This window comes from Larus michahellis, chromosome 1, assembly GCF_964199755.1.
Source record: "Larus michahellis chromosome 1, bLarMic1.1, whole genome shotgun sequence".
Lineage (NCBI taxonomy): Eukaryota > Metazoa > Chordata > Aves > Charadriiformes > Laridae > Larus > Larus michahellis.
In genome coordinates, this window is record NC_133896.1 from 41,712,399 (window position 1) to 41,727,389 (window position 14,991).

A 14,991-nucleotide genomic window follows, 5' to 3' on the forward strand; every position below is an offset into this window, starting at 1 on the left:
TGTCTGCATCCCACCTGGGGCTCCTCACTGGTGCCTGGGGGCAGACATCAGAGCTGCCTGACTGGAGCTGGCTGTGAGCCTTGTCCTGGCTAACCACCACACCTCTTCCTCACGTGGGTACTGCTCACAGGTCACAGTCCAGTCAATTCTTAACCTTTGGGCAAACTCAGCACATTGAGCTTTCGTGGTATGTCTCTATAACACATTTTCCAAAACTTGAACACCTCTTGATCCTGTTTTCTGGAATCTTTCTTACATTCCAGCACCTTTTCCAAAATACTGCGGTAATAGTCTCTCAGATCATGTGTACAGCTGTACTAGCTCCCTCACCCCTCTCAGACACTCTGTTCGTATTCAGGGATTTCACTGGTTGCCTCAAATACAGTATTGGATTAGAAGTTTTAAGTAACCATTTATCACCTCCTTTTTAGGGTGACTTCACATGAGGATGCAATAAAACTGCCTTGACTCTGATAATATCTAGCCCAATCACAACTTCCACACAAGGCGTGGGGTCATTAACAAGAAGGAAGATTTTAAATTTCTTTGGAACCCAGCTCATGCTACTCTTTGAATTAGCTCCTCAAGAACCCCAGAAAACTGGTTTGAGAATTGGGATGGCCAGTGGCAGGCAGGGGACCGATACAGCTAAAGAAAGCGCATGAGCCACTTCAGAAGATATGTTCCAAGTTCCTCCCCAGGTCTTTTGCCTTTTATTCTCCAATTCAGGTATTACATTTCCACTGGTTTTCACCAGGATTGTGCATGCACCTTGACATGTTCACAGAAGTTCCACGATACAGAGTTTCACAACTGGGACAGGTCCCTACAATCGGGACACCAGGGTGACAAAACAGATTCTGGAGAATTTCCCACTGAATAGGATGGAGAGAACATAATTACCACATCGTAGCACTACAATGCCTCATAAACATAGAATAGACTAGATCCATTTACCACAAAAATCACAGAAAGTAACTGATCAAAGAATATCTCTTTTATGTAAAATATACATTTGTAGGATATAATTTTAATACAACTTTTATACTTATTGATGTTGGGTTTGCAACACTGAATTAAAAAAAAAAAACAAAAAACACAAAACAAACCCAAAATAGTCTTGCTGCCAGAATTTTATTTTTCATAATACTTATACTTTGAGGTAACAATGAAAGAAGACTGTGTGCTGTGAACAAAGTCAGTGATGTTTGTCTGCAGTCATATTTCTATTATCAAAGTGAAAAGTAAATTTAAGACTTGGCATGTACACTAGAATTCATACAAATACAGGTCATGGCAAACTGAGAAAGCAAGGACTTATGCAAACCTACTCTGTTCGTATTGGTGACCTTTGCAAAATATACCATTATTATGACAGAAGTCAAGACAGATGCAGTTTACATCACTATCATTATTAAGTGTGTGTCTTTGTATGATCCACAGCACAATTTACTGCAGGAACCAGGAATAATACACACAGGGGTGTGGGTCTTTGCATGGAGCCTTAGCAATGATGACTTGAATTCAGCTTTCCTTGATATAGATAAAAACTGATATTCCATGCACACATGTTTTATTTACAGCTGACTCATCAACAGTGACTAGTCACCCCTTCCTCTGGCAGCAGTAATTACGAGCAGTCTTTAATCTTCTTTAACAAGCTCTACTTCCCGTGTAAAGTCTCAGTGACCTCCTCAAGGCGTGAGTTGTTTATCAGGGCCCATTCAGCAGCAGCAGTCTCTTTCCAGTACAGTCCTTGGTATGGCTAAATTCCATTGTCCCTTTTTCAGCAGTCAAAAATCCATGATAAATTCTGTACAACACTGTAGTTAATATAACAGCAGCACCAGATATAATATTAATTCCTTTGCTAAAAGCTGTTTGCAGTTAATCTCTCTATTGACAATATTTTACCAAAACTAAATCAATGTACATCTCTAAATATCAGAAATGTATACTTTGATAAATACATTATTGTACAAGAATTCTGACATGCAGGTCATGCTATTGGGCTAGGCTATATACAGAAGAACATGTCACATGATCAACAATAAGTTATATTTCTTTTCCTAACAAAAAATAAAACATGACAATCAGGGATTATTCAACAATCTCAAGGATCCCTTAAGATTTGGGTTGTTACGGTCTTCCCCGTGTAGTCCTAAAACTCTGCGGTTTAGGGTAATTTTTCCTCACCAGCCCAGAACATAAAATCTGCCATTGCATTTGTCCTGTTGCATAAACAGAGGTTAATATTGAATGAAAAAGCCACTAGAGGAGATACAGTTTCAAAACTGTAATGAACGCTGGTTGCTAGGAGGAAGATTGATGCAATAGGCAACCGGTCAGTACTGTAAAGCCACTACTAAACCCCACTCAAAAAATCTTCAGAGTGCTCATGTGAGTTAGTCTAGATGATACTAACTTGCACTTGAAAAATATATATATTTGTATCTATACACATCAGTATAGTCCATATGAAAAAAAGAGAAAAGGAGAAAAACGTCCTTAGTTAACCTTAAAAGAGGGGGGCATTTTAACAGTATCTCTGTGCTTTATGGAGACAGATGGAGAATACAGTAGACAGGTTGCAAAACAGACAGACAAACAACATATAGGACAAAGCACCTCAGAAAACATTGACTGAGGAAATTTTTGAAGCTCATGAGCCAGAGGTATAAGGCTGGTCAAAAACCCAACTTGAAAACTACTACCCTCTTACAGTGGTACAAAAAAGCCCCCCATAATGGTCTCAATTTTACTTGGTACTCAGCCTCTGAAAATGTTGAAGAACCCTGGAGTAGAGAAATGACTACAGTACCAAGCAGCACTTGCTAGCTTAAAATTGCAAGTCTGGATGGCGTTTACCTTTCTTGCATGTTTTGTGCCTTCCCCAAGCCATTAAGAAAGAGATCTGGCTTCTGCTTGCGTGTAACCAGTAATGACAACCTCTTTGCAGTTATCTGTGTGCAAACAACCGGAGACATTCAGAACTCTGATACAGCAATCCAGTACCAAAGTAAGTTAATCACAAAGTAAAGCCATTTATAAACAAGTAGATCATTAAAAAATAAAGGAAAATGTTAAACAAAGAAAAACAATCCCACATGCAGACCGGTTTATCAGTGCTTTCATTTCAGCAGGATGGTACAATGCGAGAACACACATCCAGAGCCTTCTGTGGTCTCCACAATCGGCAACACTGCTTGTCAGGTGATGGAGACAGGATGGTCCATGCAAATGAGCAGACCCAAGTCACATTGTGCGCAACCAAGACACGATTCCAGACATCTTCAGAATGGATTAGAGTCACAAGAAATGGAGGTTCAATGGAGTGACTGATAATTAGTTGGAAGCACATTATTTTAAGTAGATCTCCCTGAAAATACACTTATTTATTGAATATACTGGCCAACGGCATCCACTACCTGTCCTTTTATTGCCACAGGAAAGTAGGACAATATCGTAGATAAAAGGAGAAGCGCTACCTTAGGTAACCAAGACAGAAATCTTCAGCTACCCAAGGGGCATTTCTTACTACTGACAGTTATATCATGCAGGAGTTATACCATATTTGTGGAGCCTATGGTTAATGCTACATTTATTTCCCATATGTGGTAAACAGTATTTGAATTAATACTATGTAGCCGATTGATGCCATCTGGTTTACAAGATGGAAGGGATGGGAGACCGAGAGCGCCTTAGAGGACAAGGTGAGCTGTAGGGTGATGTTACTGGAGACAGTCGCAGAGCATTGCCTGTCAAGCCAGCTATGTTGTTTAAGCTTCGAGATTTTTCGTAGCCTTGTATGAGAAAATGCACAGACATCAGTTGAATTCAGCCAAGAAAATAGACAAAGACAAACAGTACAATGTAATGTAATCCAAGGAGCTATCTGGGACTCAGAGGGAATCTGCCTGCAAAAGAACTCAATGCTGAGACACATTACTAACAAAATATATTAATAAATAAAATTAGTTACAAATTAATGCAGCTATTCTTCCCCAGAAAATTAAACAGACCGTCACACAAGAGGTCTGATCTGCTCTTCCACGTCCCATCTTGTGCTCAGTGCCGCTCTTCTGGCTTCAGCAGGGTTGCACAGTGTGCAAGATAAAGGACCCCAACAGGGTTACTGGTTGAGCTACCTGGCTAACCATAATTAAAACCCCATTAAGACAGACTATAAAACCTGGTAGAATTATATAATCTCTGCTAAACCCAATTAATAATAAAGGATGATTTTTCTTTAAAAATAAATAAATAATACAAAACACAAATAAAACTGTACACAGTATCTGTAAATCACTTCTGCAGAGGACTGAATGATACTGTGGGAAAGAAGTTCCATCTTCAGAAATATTAACCCTAAGACTTTGTGTCTAATATTAAAGTATAATAAGAGAGCAGAGTTTGATGTATTTGCAAATGCCTTCCGATTGGCAGATTTAAAACAGCATATTTGTGCTCATTCTCCAGCTGACTCAAATGAAATAAACGGTATTAACCCACATAAGCAAATAGTAAATAATTAATCATTAAACAAGGCAACCACATAATGCTTCACAATTTGGAGGGAACATTGCACTTGCAGACATTTTTGTTCACATACACTGTGGGCTCTAGCTACCGACTTTTTGCTACATCTAGATTGTTCTCACCGTGTAGAGGCTACGCTGTAAAATGTCGGGAAAGCCTTGCCATTCACTGCCTCACTATCTTCATGCTCAAGTATTTTCCATACCACCTGAATAATCCCACTTATGAAGAAAAGGATCAGCCCATCGGTCTGGAGAGAGGTATCGGAAAGGAAATACAACAAAGATGAAGCCAGACTGGACCTCGCTCCTCAAGTACATAGATACGTGCTTCACCGCAAGCACGAGAAGCCCCATTCATTTCAATGGCACTACCTATCTTCTTGAAGACAAGTATGTGTCTAAGCATTTGGCAGGTTAAGACACTCAGGTATAAATTGCTTACAGGGAAATACTGAGACTTTTCCCATAGAAACTATAAAATGTCAACGACAATACAGCTAAACATTACACAGGATGTCACCAGACATTTTTGTTTCTTATTGAAACAGTTAGTGGCTCAAATTCCAGATCTCCAGATAACAGACAGCTAACAGACGGTTGTTAACATCTTCAGGAAAAATCGTATCTTAGGTTGTCCCCTAACAACAATTAACATATTTCTTACCTACTGAGAATTGCATACTGTAAAACTGTACTTACAGCAAATGTATAACCTCACGTCTGCTAAAAGTTTGTACAATGTTATCTCCAGATTGCAAGGGCAGGGTAGACTGTGATGCGTCACAGACTTCTGATACATTTCAAAAACAGCCTCCAGTTTCTGAGTTTCTATCAGTATTTACAAAGATTAGAAAGAATCATGTTTGAGAGGGGAATAGAAGGGAAGCACACTGCTAGTGTGAATATTTAACCTCCCCTGTAAACATAAAGCTTACCAAAAAAATCAAAAGAATCAGAATCAGGTAGCTTTTTTTTTTTTTTTTTTTTTTTTTTTTTTTTTTTTACACAGAAACTAGGAAACTATTTCTTAAAAATATTTTTCCTGATACTTTCCTAATGATAAAAGCAAAGAACTGGTAGAGGAAGATAGTAAAGATGATAAAGAAAACAGGAACTCCTCAAAAATGAAAACCACACAAGATGAATAGAGATAGAAGCATGATCCACAATCAGTGCTTTCTGCGTATTTCAGTGGGGTTTGGATCAGCTCTGAATCGGTATCACCTTAGAGATGGAGATAAGATGCTAATGGAAAAAAGCTCAGAATAAACAATCATTGAACGCAACCAAGAACCAACGCAGGAACGAGCCAAACAAGAAGGATGTACCAAAAGAAAGAAAGGGAAAAAATAAAATGAAAAAGCAATAGACTTGATGTGTGAATTAAATCCAAGTATTCAAAACCATTTGGATGCTACTTGAGGATGTTTTCTGCTTATGAGCTAACTTCCCTGCTCTATACAAAATAAACTTCAAAGCCAGTGGCCAAAACATTTCAGCCTAGACTAAGGTTATCATCAGAACCAATCAAAGAGCAGAACTGTCAGTTCTGAACTCAAGCCCCATTTTCTAGCAAAAACTATGGAAAAATTTTCTCTTGAATCTGGATTTTGAAATGAAAATATTCATGCGGTCTCACTACAAAATATGTTTTACTGTTATATGAGTACATCTTTAGTAGCTAATGGGTAACTTCTTTTATTATTTCTGATCTGTTCCAATTACAGTTGCTGACAAATGAACAGCACTCAAATGTTTATACTAACATTTCTAAAAGTCAAGAACCTTATCTTGCAAGATGCCATGGCAATCTGCCTTATTCAGGTGTTCCTGACCTCCTCTAAAGACTGGACCCTTACCATGAGAGATATTGTAAATAATCCCAGTTGTTGAGAAGACAGTGAGAAATATACACACAGTGGAAAATGCCCTAAATCCGTGCAAAAACACGTTTGCAATGAAGTCCCATTTAGTCTAAACATTATATATAGGAATATGTAAAACACAGAGACAATCGTACTCTTTACAAATACCATACACATCAAACTCTGGTTGCATATCTGCCTTCACAGGTTCAACCTACTGATCTCATCCTTTTGAAATGTAAAACAAGCATTTGCAGAATAATCCAAGAGAAGTTCTTTAGCGTCTATGGCTTGCTGGAATAGCCACGTTTGCTGTGCACAAAGCAAGTTTAAAAAAAAAACAAACACAAGAACCAGAAAAATCTCAGCCAAAAATGTTTGTCCAGTGCCATATGGCTACTGCAGATGAACTCTGAGGTGAACAACTGCACATCAGCACTCAGGAACATGAAACCTGTTGGAATGATAACAATTTGCCAAGAAACCAAAGCAATTCTAATCTAAGGAAACAGCAAGACTACCGCTGGCATTGCTGATTTGGGGTCTATACCCTGAGGCTAGGCTTCCAGCCACAGCCAGCTGTGGCCTGATGGGACAGCCCCACCTTTAGTCACCTGGGTGATACAGAAAATGACAGAAGGTTTTGCAAACTCTGCCTGGGGAACCCCATCCTACCGAACAGTGAGTAATCAGATTTGAAGAGGCTGAATAACTAGAAAGGCATTTTTAGCACCTTGCAAGATCAAACATTGTTTATTGTGTTATTTAGTTGAATTCTGGTTGGGGTAGACAGTCACCTTTTAGTATAAGCGGTGTGCTTCAAAGAGGAAGCATTTTGTGGCATTATGAACTCAAATTTTCCTTGAAATAAAATCTAAATAGCATCTCATATGATGTGCTTTGTTGTGTTCAGAACAAAGATGCTGCTTACTTCTGACATTTCAACCTTTTAAGTGTAATTTATTTAGCTGTAATTTTTGCTAAGTTATTAAGTGCAGATGAAAGTTATTAAATAATTAATTTGTCTTTTAGAATGACAAATGGTATTGAGTGATGAGTGGTTGGATGAGCGAGGTCTGACTTGCAGGCTTTTCCATTAAAGGTAACAGACAAATGAAGACAAAAGTGAAATGAGGGTCCAACATCAAGCACATTTTGTGAAGATTAAAGGAGATGAGTGTTTCTAAAAGGAAAACAAGAAAAGAATGACTAGGAATAAAGAAAAAAGATACATTGTGAGTACAGTCTTTCCTCTTAGAGCATTGTGCACAACATTTTACTCTAAGCTTGCTTTTCACAAGCACATTGCTGAGTAATCTTTTATGATCTAATGAAAGAAGTCCATACCTTTCCTGATCCCTCCATCAGTAGCACACGTGTAATCACCTGTTGTCAGTAGGAAACATGTTCCCCCTCTTCTGTTTTTGTCTCTGGTACTAGAGCGTCTGATGGGAGGGAGCCTTTCACCAGGTGAGAGTGGCTGCTCACTTCCTGCACTGTCTTCACCTGATAACACTGGTTAAAGCACCATGCCCATTTACAGACAATAATGAATGAGGAAATGAGACATCACAAAGAGCTTATGCTGAATGCCGGATATTCCCATCACTCAAAAATAGTTATAAGGTAAATCATTAGAAGAAAACAAGAATGCAATTCACCATTAATGAGTACAAAATGGCCAAAAGCGATTGGTTTTTTTTTTATTTTATTCGAGAACAAATGATCTTTTGACTTTTCCTGTTCTTCTTTAAAATCCCATATAAAGTTCTACTAAACTAACACGAAATAAGAAATAATCAAATCAAGGCTCAGCCTATTATAGATTTTAACTTTTCAGAGTACAGTCAGCCTTGGATATTTCAAACAAGCATTTACTACTGTGGCTATTCTTTTTGGTAAAGAAGAAGTTGTGTTAGTCATTTTTGCTTAGAATATGTTGTTTAGCATATTTTTAGTGCAACCCCTCCCCCAGAAGGGTTAAATTTCCAATATTTGGCACTCAAATCTGTTTAGTAACACACTTAGCTTTCATTTCTATACTCATCACACTTGCACTGCCGGTCATCATAAGTACCCAACATTAAATGCTGTCTTTGGTCTGTGTAGTTTATTTTGTCAAACAGAAAAACTCACCTCTCCTGATTTGGCACTCCCAAAGGACTCTCTTTTAAAATTACCTACTATTTCAGATTCACGCCACACTTCAAGAAAAAAAAATCTCTGCTCAATACAGTACATAACAGGTAATGGCATGTTACTGACTTGCATTTAAACCTGAGCATGGGTTTTTCTGAATGGGTAGTGCAAAGGGCTATATTCCAGCCTTGAAGTTTCGCACAGAATTCCTAGTGACTCTAATAGCATTCTCTACCAGAAATAAAGCTACAGTGCACAATGTGAGCGGTGGCACTACTGAAGAGAAAGTTAATACTTTAAAATGTGTCCTTTTTGCATATCTGCTTTCTCTCTAACTTCAAGGACTATAGCACCTTGTAAATAAAGCTGCAGACACAGAGAAGTGTCTCTTTGCTCTGATCACACTGAGCGTCCTCCATTCCAGAATACCTTTAGTAGGCCCTGATGGCATGAAAAAGCTGTTATCATTAACACTTTAAAGATGTTGTCTGAAAGCGGGTATCAGTCAAAGCACTGTAAAACTAACTATATTCCACCCTCAGTGTGAGTCCTTTCAAGGGTTTCCATCCTCTTAAATATATTTCGGATGTTCAAAAAGCTGTGTTAACTTTGTCTGTGAACACTTACTCGGAGACTGAAACCGAGTTTCTTTGAACATAAATGCCATTCAGTAACAGAGCAACAGACCAAAGATGGATATTGTTCAGAGACCGATTTTCCAGACTCTTCTTTTTAAATACTAAATTTCAACTACTAAGTGACACCAGTCATGAGTGGTTTTGCTCTTACTATTCTTTAGCAGCTGTCAAACAGGCCTCTAATGACTGGTATGTGAGCTTCGTAATCGGATTGTGCTTGGTTTAAGAATAAAAACATTCAAAAAACAATCAAAAAAATCCTTGCTGCTAAAAAAGTTGTGTTAATTATACTGAGAGATATATATTTACTCTTTAATTTGAAGAGATACGGAATATGGGGCAGTGGTTTGGAGGGGCAGAGGCTGTCATTTGATATGCATTTTCACAGCGATTAGCACAAAATACTCTTTATCCATCATTTGGAACTCTAACAAGTGAGGTAATATAAATCATAAAAATCAACACTATAATGACGATGTAGCTAAGGGCTGTCATTTTCATTTTTCTTGACAAACTTTACATCAGCTATACTACTAGCATTCAATTAATAGTAAATATCATGCAATGTCTCATCTAACACAGACAAAGGAGGTTCTTCTAGCCAGGGAAGCAGAATGCCAAATGGAAAGAAAGCTAGAAAGAGAGTTTCTTCTTATTTCCTTTGAGTGCTGGGCTTTTGATGTAAAGCACCTGCTCCTTTTAAATGACTACTTCTTTGTAGGATCTTGCTTAACAGGCCACGATGTGGCACAGGCAAAGCTGACACAAGAGACAGACACTGAGGCAAAACACCATGGAGTCCAACAGGGTGGGACACGGTGGCTGCTCAAATAGTCACAGTCATGCAGAAAAACAAGAAACATCCATACGACGCAACAAACAACAGGCAAAAGAAAAGGTTGATATCATCAGCAGGAAAGCATTCTCAACAGAGCAAGCAAAACTGTATAGACCAGCTACATAGAGGTTTGGGAACATCGCTATAACTATTTTGTCCTCTATGAGACTGACACACGCAAACACTGGAGGGGAGAAGGGTGGGAGCTATGTCTTCTCCTGGCAGAAAGACTGGCTGCTTTCTGACCCCTACCAAACATACTGGTCTATAAAGTGTTTTCAGAGGACATGCATTTCTATTGGGGTCCTACCTGATGATCTATTGTGCTCCATCAGCTGGTTGTCCTTGCCCAGGCAGATGTCCCCCTGTGTGCTATTGCAGGCCATGTTCAAGTCTGTCTTGCAGAAGGTGGGTGAGCTGGCTTGAGGAGCAGGAGGGATGTGCTTCTTCCGTTTCCTCGGCAGTTTCTGCTTTGCCATGGCCAGGGAATAGTACATCCCAAAATTGTTAACAATCACAGGCACGGGCATGGCTATGGTGAGCACCCCCGCCAGGGCACACAGGGCTCCCACCAGCATGCCTGACCAAGTTCGTGGATACATATCCCCATATCCCAGGGTGGTCATGGTGACTACAGCCCACCAGAAGCCGATAGGGATATTTTTGAACTGCGTGTGCTCACTCGCTGATGGGTCATTAGGCTGGGCTCCCACCCTCTCTGCGTAGTAGATCATGGTGGCAAATATCAAAACACCGAGTGCCAGGAATATTATCAGCAGCAAAAATTCGTTGGTGCTGGCTCGCAGAGTGTGGCCCAGCACGCGGAGTCCCACAAAGTGCCGGGTGAGCTTGAAGATTCGCAGGATCCTCACGAACCTTACCACCCTGAGGAAACCAAGCACGTCCTTAGCAGCTTTGGAGGAGAGCCCGCTCAGGCCCACTTCCAGGTAAAACGGCAGAATGGCCACAAAGTCAATGATATTCAAGAGGTTTTTGATGAATTCGAGTTTGTTGGGGGAAAAAACAACACGTACTAAAAATTCAAATGTAAACCACACCACACAGACTCCTTCCACATATGTCAGGGCAGGATCTGTCTCAATTTCATACTGTAGCACAGTTTCTGTCCCATTGACAACCTGCTCAGTTTTGTTTATAATAGTATTGAAAGCCTCATGCGTTTCCAGGCAAAAGGTTGTGATTGAAACTAGGATGAAGAATAAAGAGGCAAAGGCGATGAACTGAAACAAAAAGAGGGAAAAGAGACATCAGAACCACACAGCTCCTCATGCTAATACTAACAGCGTCAGTGATCATTATACATCTTTTACTGATCATCCCCAAATGATTCACAAATTTGTATGGATAAAACTTTGCATCTAGGCCACAGGAGAGCAGCAGACAGCTCTCACATGTAGGCCAGGAGTCTGGGAGCAGGAAAAGCCTTGGTGATGGACACCATGACAGGGTACAACTCATCCAGAAAGTGGCAATGAATTCTTAAATCCTCGCTAAATCATCTGAATTCCATTTGGTTGTGAAGGGACCCTAAAAACAGCCCCCATACCCAACCACAGCAAAATTTAAGGCTGTCCACCTCTCACATAGTGGAAAACAAGGCTGACCCTAATGGTCTTGAGATTATGGTTCACATCTGGCCTGAAGGGCACCTCAGATGGTCCTAGGAACAGATCCAAACATCAGGTTTCCTTTGGATTTTCAATGGCTGACAAACACAGGATATTCACTGGCAGAAAATGCCTTCCGTGTTACAGGTGGAGTTGGTTGAACCACCTCTTTAGTTTGCAGTCATCAATCACTCGTACTCTCAGGGAGGACTCAGAGTAAACCTAGCTGAACCTCTCTCACTGCAGTGGCAGAGCTTGGCCAGTGTGTTAGGATCCACAATCCTGCTATCAAACTTACAAATCCAGGACAATATGAACAAATAAGGAAACACAAATCCAGTTCTGGTAGGGGCACATGAACAGATAAAATACAGCTAAATAACGTGGAGACAGCCCTCACGGAGGATTGTTAAAGACATAAAAAACATTTACTGCCTGATCTGCAACTCATTCATCACTGTCAAGCATTGAATAAAACAGAACGTCCAGGACACGATCTCATAAAAATTAACACCAAGCCAAAGAGCTGGAAGGGGTAATAAACTTTCTTACGCTCAGTAAAACATGCCAAGTGAAAAGGTGTTTTGAGGGTAGTTGCTCCTTTGCTACAACGGTTAGCTACTTTTAAGCGACCATACATTACCACCATGATAGCACTCCAACGGCAACGGCATAGTACATGAATAGATGATGTGTTTAAATGCCTCCCTGAGCTAGGGTTTGTAACATGTTATCAATGTGTTTGTTATTCTGGATTTTCAGCTTAATAGACATTTTATAGCCAGTATTATCCTGAAAAAAACTCTCTGAAGACTTGAAAATTTTCTAAGGTGCTAGAGGCCCAAAGAGGCAAAAAGATGTCTAAGGAGGTTTTTGAAAATATCTAGTGCCTATGTAGTTCCTTACATAACTAACAGCTTGAAATTGTACCATTGCATAATATCAAGAAAGAAACATATTTCTTTCAAAATGGCAGCAAATTACTAACTTTTTTTGCCTTTCGATTTTTATAATTTTAAACTGTCACTTGCTAGTAAACCAAATAGCAAGAGGAATGCTCTTCATCCTTTTTAATATTATTTATTTCAGTAAATAAACCTAATATATTTTATGTTTCCCTAAATACTACTTACAAGTCACTCAGGGAATGGCTCTTTTTATGTTAATCCCCAACCTGAAACTGAATACCTTGAAGCAGCCCAGCAAGAAGAAAAAAATATCATATCCTCTACAACCAGCCTACTGGAAAAGGCAGCTTACAGTCCGGGTCCCAGTGGAACAGGCAAGAGAAAACGTGGCAGCAGGATGCTGATACGTTGCAACACCAAAACCTTGAATCTCACTGAAAAAATCTAGTTACAAGGGAGACAGAACAGCAGCCATAAGCAAGAATTCCTCCCTTCTGACACTTTAATCCAAGCTGCAACATTGCAGCAAAACTGATTTTGTGTACTTTGGGTATGATCGAGTTTAGTATTATCACACCGACTGAGTATTGTGTGCCACTGGAGATCATTTGGGCTGGTACAATACTGAATGGTTGCATTTTTCTAACCAAGAACATTAGTTAGACAACAAAACGTTGTCTCTACAACCAGTAGAGAGAATTGCTTTTTTTTCTGAGAAACAAGTATAAATTTGCAATGCAGGCCTGGCAAATTTATTATATTCAGACTCACAAGATATATCTGTCTATCAAAAAAACCCCATATATCTACCTATATCTGATATGTGCATCTTGTTTATGGCTTCCTTTCTTCAATCAATGAAACAAAGTTATTACACCAAGCCCCACAATTACAAATGTTCTAAATCTGTTATCTTTCAGAAAGGACTGACTCAGGGACTGCACTGAACACTTATCATCCGGTCTGAACTTCTGGTCATGAGCTAAGCAAACAATCTTACACTGGCTGGCTGATTTTTACCGAACAGGCTTTTCTGCTTTTGCCTTAACTACAAAATTGCTGCTAGACGTTCATAGCTCATTTCTTCCTGGCACCTGACACCAACATACACCAAAAAGCCTCGGCCTTGTGTGAGACACCTGAAGTCAGCAAATCCGACCAGATTTATATTACCTAAGTGAATTAATCTCAGCAAATCTTTGGAAAACCTCTCTGTAACATGGACAGAGAATTTATCAGACTCTAAGCCACCAGTGGGCTAAGAATGACCCTTGGGATGCTCCTAGAATGTCCTAGAGCATCCTCCAGCATCTTTCTACACAGTGAAGGAGGGAAAAAAACAAACAAACCTGTGGAGGCCGAGGATCACTGGAGCTAAATCAGCACTGCATTTTGCAATCTGGATGAGAACTTTTAATAGATAAAATATTGGGCAACCTCTTTAATAGCAACACTTTGGTGATTTCAGGCAACTGTGAATATTTTCTGCCTGAAAAGAACAGAAAATTACATTCAACCTAGCCAAACTAAAATTCACCAACAACTTAGATGTAATAAGGATTAAATGTGCATTCCGCAGTGCACTGAATCTAATAGTACGTAAATAATTAGCACCTGTTTCTGGGCTGTATTTGAGAAAGGGAATCCATTCTGGTTCAGATCCTTTCTAAAAAAATGGCAAATACCAAGGGATTAACTAGAGGTAGAATGGCCTGACAAGCTATTTATTACTGTTTTGTTCCACTCCGACACTGTGAAAGGCCACAGTGCATTTGGCACTCGGCAAAGCAGATCTAAATTTTTAACTGTGCACCTACATTCAACAGCGCTTTATTACCCTTAAAGGAAAAAAAACATTCAGTCATTTCCAAAATTCCCTGAGTATCCTACTCTGTTATCCTAAAGAAATCATCTTTCGGGGGTTAGAGCAAACAAAGGCAAGAAAAAAACATTAATCTGGTGACAAATTTCTTGATAATCCTGCAATTTCCATTCATAGCAATGTAAAACAATGAGATATACACATTTTGCCGTGCACACAATAGCATATACATCACTGATTTTGAGCAAAGACACTCATTCCTTTTATCTCTTGTTGAGTTTTGTTTTAAACTGTAAACTCATTGGATCAGGACATTCTGGACAGAGCTTGCACATCACCTAGCATGATGAAACCTCATACATAAGAAGACCTACAACGTTACTGTAATAGTCAGAGGGTTCAGAGAACATGCAAGAAGAAAATACAATGGCCCATGCAAGAAGGAACATTTTATCAGTCAAAGAAAAATGCTTAGGGATTTACTTTACATTAAGAAAGATACTTCCTTAATATTATATTACATAATACTAGGCAATGGATTGACCAGACTCTAGCACGTTTTTCACAAATGGTTGTCATGATAGAGATGAAATTAAGTCATGTGCTACCCTC

General features: G+C 39.3%; 1 protein-coding gene across 10 annotated transcripts in view; it reads right to left on the bottom strand.

The window, feature by feature from the left end:
• Positions 1–679: 679 nt before the first annotated feature.
• Positions 680–14,991, bottom strand: part of KCNC2 (potassium voltage-gated channel subfamily C member 2) — a 107,795-nt gene continuing 93,483 nt past the window's right edge. For 4 of the 10 annotated variants that reach the window (XM_074573391.1, XM_074573389.1, XM_074573379.1 and 1 more), the window contains exons 3-5: positions 10,332–11,262; positions 7,754–7,921; positions 680–3,803 (exon numbers count right to left, since the gene is read on the bottom strand). In XM_074573391.1, coding sequence (XP_074429492.1) covers positions 3,667–3,803; positions 7,754–7,921; positions 10,332–11,262 — 1,236 coding nt within the window. In that variant the 3' untranslated portion in view covers positions 680–3,666. The other 6 variants (XM_074573382.1, XM_074573414.1, XM_074573380.1 and 3 more) reach the window with 6 other exon arrangements.